General features: G+C 37.0%; 1 protein-coding gene across 2 annotated transcripts in view; it reads left to right on the top strand.

Moving 5' to 3' along the window:
• The window catches only part of LOC118743241, a 75,829-nt gene extending 69,650 nt beyond the window's left edge, over window positions 1-6,179 (top strand). For both annotated transcript variants that reach the window (XM_036475803.1, XM_036475802.1), the window contains 4 exons: window positions 1,434-1,539; window positions 2,767-3,027; window positions 3,337-3,583; window positions 3,745-6,179. In XM_036475803.1, coding sequence (XP_036331696.1) covers window positions 1,434-1,539; window positions 2,767-3,027; window positions 3,337-3,583; window positions 3,745-4,567 — 1,437 coding nt within the window. In that variant the 3' untranslated portion in view covers window positions 4,568-6,179. The remainder of the gene's footprint in view (window positions 1-1,433; window positions 1,540-2,766; window positions 3,028-3,336; window positions 3,584-3,744) is intronic.
• Window positions 6,180-6,552: the final 373 nt, after the last annotated feature.

Below are 6,552 nucleotides of genomic sequence, written 5' to 3'. Positions count from 1 at the left end.
ATTTCTATTCGTTGATATAAACAAAATGGCCGCTTTGTCGAAATATCTACTTTTAAAACTGACTCAAGTGTGTCTATGTATGCGTGCATACATATGTGAAATTACTAATAATAAATACGCGTAAATAAATTCAATCGCTTAAACAAACTAACCAATCAGCTTTCGAGTCTTTTTTTTAATAGCACTTAGAATGATTCTAACGAACGAACTGGTCTGGTCGCTGTTTTATTTATGAGATGCTGTACGTTTGTTGTTGTACGATCGATGCCATTTAATTGGTTATCAAATATGCACGAACAAATGTACATTAGGGTGCGCCACCAAAAAAGTTGTGTTTTTTTTCACGGGAATTTTTAAATTCATTTTATTCTAAGACTTTCCGCCATAATATTTTGGAAAAGTTTACGTGAGCTGAACCGATTTGAAAATACCTTTATAAATCTTATAAATTTGATTCCGCTATTAAATTTTTGGAAGCTTTTTATGCAGACCTTTTAAGCTTAAACGCTTCTACAATCTGAGGTGATTTTTTAGAAAAAATGTTTTTAAAAGCTAACTTCGTTTATAAAAAACTCGGTTTTTGGATGTTTTTTTTTCAAATAAGTCCAGCTCACTTAATTCTTAATATTCTTCCGAAATATTTTGTTGAAAATTTTAAGATATATTAAATTCTATATTTCCGATGCAAAAATAGTACCGATTTTTTTTTTGTGTATGGATCACTCAGCACTCCAATGTACATACTTATATACATACTTACAAAAAAATATCTCAAAAAATCAGCACGCAGTTAAAAATTATATGAATAAATTTATATGGAAGATGTAATTTTTTCATGCTTGTTTTATCAAAATGGCATGTCTTTAGAAATTCAAGAAAGAATTTATTTACTTATTTGCATTAGTTCATTGTTTTATTTTATTTTTTAAATAATTATTCTGTTTTCTTTTTCTTAATTTCTGATTGACAAAAAACGAGTTCATTGACTCGATTTTGTGCACCTAAATAATCATTAAGATTTTATGATGTGACAGGCTTTGAATTCTTAAATAAATGCATATTACTTAAAATTACATATGTAAGTCTGGGCGTGCATACATATGAAGGTATGTACATAAAGGAGGTGCAACATTTTTTGCCCAATACTTAGTAAAATTTTAAAAATAAAAATGCGCCATAATTTTATTTTTTGAAGATTTCGGAAGGGAAATATTCTTCTCTCATCACAAAATATAAATTGTTAACGATTCTATAGCAATTTCACGAAAAAAAAATTGTTCCTCATATGAGCCAGTTGCCTCTAAAATTTTCGTTAAAATATTTTAAACTTTGTATCTTACTACACTAAGTGCTATAGTATTGCAATATTGGGATAAGACCTTTTATCCAAGAAATAAGTACACTTGACTAATAATATTTTCTTTTCTTTTCAGGTTAATAAACAATATTCAGCCACCGATTTGGAGGCTTTTATGAAAATCGCCGTCAATTGGCAGAATAGTAATCACAATTTGTTGGAAGGAGTCGATATAAAAGGAGGTAAGAATTGAATATTCCTATGTTAGGTTGGGTTGTGCGGGCAGCTCTGAAAAATAGTACACTCGTAGACTTGTGATGCCCAGAAAAAGATTTCCCCATGCCAATCTCTACATGTGTTAAAACCATACAGATTTCCTAGCGAATCATAGCAGACCCTCTAGTGGAATTTTCCTCAATCTGTCAGAACTCCCGCAGCAGTGGTCCGCCAGAATTTTGATGCGTTTTCTCTGGTCCCTCATAACCTAACGTTTGGTTTTGAGAGCCTTAGTACACTCCGTTTTCTTTGTTCATCAAACCGTAGCCAAGGTGATACAGCGCAGGTGTGCGGATTAGTCCACCTTCCGTTGCTGCCTGCTCTAGTGAGCTTCTCAACTTGTGAAGATAGAAATAATATCTCAGATCCCTTTCTATCACACTCGTCTAAAGTTATTTAGGTAAAGGGGAGTTGCTGTGAATTTCTTGCAGCGAAGTAGTCAATACACATACATACATGAAGACGGTTATTTCCTCTATCTTATCTGAAGTCCGTTGCAGCTAAGCAACCAAAGTCTCATGTGTGTCTTCGGAGTCTGACCGCTATGTGGGGCGTTAGGGCAATGTTGCGCTTGCCGCTGTGTGTTCTGCGATCTGTTGCGGTCTGAGTCGACGAATGCGGACGTAGAGTTCTGCAAAATACAGAAGGTAGGCGCTTGTTCACTAGAAGGTGCTGTGCAAGTCAGGTGCTTGGTTAAACGGCGTGTTGCACGGTGTGGAGGTCTTTCCACTACAGTCGGGTCTACCGGCACGACCTAGATCTCTATCCGACCAAGAACTGTAGCTGAATTCTTTAAAACTCTTTGGGGAATTTCTATGGTGACCGTGGAGTCCTAAGTCGCCATACAGCATAAGCATTACGGGAATAATACCTTTGTAATCTAAGGCCAGAAAATGTCTTTGGTGGCTGCATCCGTTCTGGAAATTGCTTCTAGTCAAAGTGGAGTTGCTCTGGCATACGCAGCACAAGTTGGTTGTTGGCCGGGGGTTGCATGTCAACCCAAAGCAGAAGCGTGCGGTGTAACTCTGCTGTAAGGTACTTTTCAAGGATATAGTTTGCCGATCTAAACAGAGAGCCATTCTGTTACGTAACACCGGCTGACTTCGATATGTTGCTCTTCATTCTCTTCTCTTAGCCTTTTCTATAAATTTTATAATTTCTAATAAAAATATGTTTCCTATTTCTCTCAACAGAAATGCAGCAATACATGAACAGTCCTGCCATGAATATGTACAAAAAGCGTGAACGCACACAAAACTGGAATCATCAGGAGAAGAAGTTCTTGCTTGACTTGTGTCGCAAGGACATGCGGATTATCGAAAACAAAAGACTCGATGCGGGGTTGACGGCGGTAAAGAATAAAGCCTGGAAGATAATACATCAGAAATTCTCAAGTCAATTTGGTACAGATCGCACCTGTAATCGCTTGAAGGAGCAATGGCGGCGCATGAAAGGTAAATGAGAATTGGATTCTGAAGAAATGTGAGGGTTAATTAGCCTTTTCGGTTTAATGGAATACTTCCACCTAATTTGTTAGATAGTAATTAAAAAAAAATTAAAGCAAACAAACATTTTATTTTAAACTCAAAAAACTACAGTGGATTTTTCGCGCGTAAAGTAGTTTTCGCCTATGGATTTGTCGATTTGTAGCCTAATCTGGCTGCACACTCAAAATAAATAGTATTAGCATTTGTTTTAAATGAAATAAGTTTCGATAAGGTTTTTACGCTCAAATTATAAAACGGCACTTTTTTGACTTCCAGCTTGCACGCGTAACGAAATTTTAGACTATAATAATCGTTTGGCCAGATTTGGTGCAGAGGTCGCTGATCGCAAGAAGCCATCGCCATTCACATTCGAAGTTTGGGAATTCATGCAGGAGGCCAAGAAAGCTTGCAAATCAGAAGCTTTGGATGGAATTGACTACTCAAAGATACCGTTGGCGCTTGAAGAGGATTACGAATATCGCGAAGATGAACAAAATGGCGAGGATGATCACGATATGGATGAGTAAGTGGAGGGTTAATTGAATTTTCGGAAACAGCTTTTAAAAAATAATAATAATTCATAAATAATAAAAAGGGGAGTTGTGCAAAGTTTCCTAAATTTTTTTTATCTTTTTCCGCGGAATCGCTTCGCACTAACGCTTTGTTTTCTCCCTCCCTTTACAGCAGTCGCACCCCACCACAGGAGCTCTGCGATGTCGATATCAAAGAGGAAACCAATGAGACCTTCAACGACACCGTCAACAATCACCATGAATCACTGGCGGCCGGTGAACGCCGTCCCTCCTCCTCTTCGCCGAACCTCAGCCGCCTGGGCGCACACGATCTCGAACGCGCCAGCCTACACAGTCCAGCTGGTAATTTGGCGACGGCCAGTGAACTCACCAACCCCAGCTTTCTCACACAGAACGGTGCTAGTGGCGGTGGTGCAGCGATCGGTGGCAGCGCCGGCGACATGGGCGCCTTCCAGCCTGCCTTCAACATGAGCAACATCTCCGCCACATTGGAAGCGTTGAATGCGTTACGTACCGGGCAATTTCCCTCGGCAGCCGCTGCCGCTGCAGCTGCCTTACAGAATAATTTCGCTGCCGCCGCCGCGCAGCAACATAGCCAACAGCATCAGCAACAACAGCAAATGACAACACCAAGCAGCAACGACCAGCCACTGGTTAAGCGTCCGCGCAGCTCGAGTGGCAGCGGTAATGGCGAAGAGGTGTTGCATGATTTGTCAATGAATGGCGCCGCTGCCGCTGCAATAGCCAACACAGCAACCTCACAGCTGGGCGGCAGTGCGTTGGGTATTGCGCCTAGTAGCACGCCTGAGATGCGCGCCTTCATGGATATGCAGAGCAAAGAGCATTTGATGCGCATGAAAATACTCGAAGTGCAACTGCAAGCGGCCAAATATAGTCGCGATCTTGTCGAGATCAATAAGACATTGGCGCTGCAGAAGCTGCAGGAGTTGGCCAGCAAGCGTCTGACGAGCTAAGTGCGGCGGATGAAAAAGTGCGAGTAGTAGACGCGTGTGGAAGCGGAAGTGGAAGTGGAGGAAGTAGTATTTATGAGAGTTGCTTGCATGGAAGCGCTGCTGGCGTGCTTTTCGGCGTTGGGAATGGGATGTAAGCGGAAAAAGGCAGCAACGTGGCGCGGAGATAAGCGCTTCAAGTGGCAACCGCTCGTGTTTTCGTTACATACCTACATACATACATATGTAGCTACATATTACTTTTTATTTATCAAACGTTTGAAGAATTATTATAGTTTTGTTTGCTCTTTTTTTTGAATAGAAACAACATTCCTGTTAGCGTCAGTTCAATACAAACCTAATTTACTGTTATTAGAAATAGTTGCTCTTCTTTTCATTGTTACTGTGTTTGAAGTCACAAATTTTAAAGAATACAAAGAAATATGGAATATGAAGTTAATAAATAAAAAAAAAAGTAATTTTACTTAATTTTTGAAATAATTTTCGCCAAGACAGTATTTACAAAGTAGTTATAACAGAGTGATAGAAAATGTATTAAAAAATAAAACAATCCTTTAGGTATGCAATAGTTAACACAATAGCCCTACCTCAGTGGTCACAACCATGTTGCATAGTAAGAAATATAAACAGTTGAAATTAGCTAACAAACTTTAAAAACAAACTTGTTATTGGTTAAAAATAAATTCAGTTTGGTAACATCGTTTCGGAATGTACAAAAAGTTCGCCCTATATATGTATACTACATACATGCATACATAGGTATGCACATACCTTTGTATGTTGCTTATTTTTAGTGTGCTTATCTAATTAAACCTCAATTTTGCAACCAAGCAATGCTTGATTTTTAAACGCTGATAGGCTCCACAGAATTGCTTTAATTTTAACTTAGTAGTAAGCTAGTTGAATTCGGAGTGTGGGCGGCAAACAGCTGCGCTTAGATAGCTTAAGCTCGCAAGCCATTAACGGCAACCCGAAAGCCGTTCTTTGTAAATTAAATTATGAGAAAAGCACGACGAAGTTCCAAAATTTTGGGCCAATTTTATGGGCCATTGAAACAAAAAGAAAATATTCTAAATACACTCAACATTTCTGGGGTGCCAAAAACTCAAAAATTGTGTAACCTTGATTTTTTTTTTTTGGAAATATAAAAACGGTGTTGAATAAAAATTACAACAATTTGTTCTCCGATTAATCTAGTTCACGTTAACTATATATGTATATGGAAAGCAACAGTCTGTTCTGGAAGAACAATATTATAAAAATTAATAGAATAAAAATCAACACTAAGAGTAATAAATGTGTAAAATTGAAATATTTTTGTACTTATAACACTTGTGTAGCAATACATGTACATATATTAAATTCATAGTGTAAAGAAATGTTGCATAAACAATAAAATGAAATACAAAAAAAAAAAAAAAAATTCCACATAAACAGTGAAAATGCAACTTTTATATACAATTGTTACAAAGCGCAAATCACAAAATGAAGATAACTTTGAAAATAAGCAAATATATAGTTATTTTGTATATGTAAAAGTGAATTAATTACTTAATTTTATTGAAAGTAAATATTTTAAACAAATAAGCACTTAAAAGGCGCAAAAGTATTCACTGGAGTATTGTAACTAGTATCTTTTCTTTATTAAATTTAAGTTTAAGTAATATTGTAAACTTAAAGTTAACCTCTCTGAAAATGAAGAAGAACAAAACTTTTACTTTAATCCATAAGAAAACTAAATTATTAGAAGTATGTATTAAAGCGTGAAGCTTTCAATAATTCTTTTAATACATATTAGGCGTGTTTTTTTTACACGCGTACGTATCTGCGCTTAAAATTTATATAACCGATGCTTGTTTGGTTTACACGTTGAGCGCAGATGTATATGCGTGTAAAAAATACGCCCATTATACACTTCTGTTTTTTAGTGTTTGCTTTGGTTATTAGTTTTGTACTATTATTTTTATTATTTATTTTTACTAATTTTT

The sequence above is a fragment of the Rhagoletis pomonella genome, unplaced genomic scaffold (genome assembly GCF_013731165.1).
Source record: "Rhagoletis pomonella isolate Grant_MI unplaced genomic scaffold, Rhpom_1.0 Rhpom_scaffold_00007, whole genome shotgun sequence".
NCBI classification, from domain to species: domain Eukaryota; kingdom Metazoa; phylum Arthropoda; class Insecta; order Diptera; family Tephritidae; genus Rhagoletis; species Rhagoletis pomonella.
Note: the sequence above shows the minus strand (reverse complement) of the source record. Positions and strands in the feature narration are given on the sequence as shown.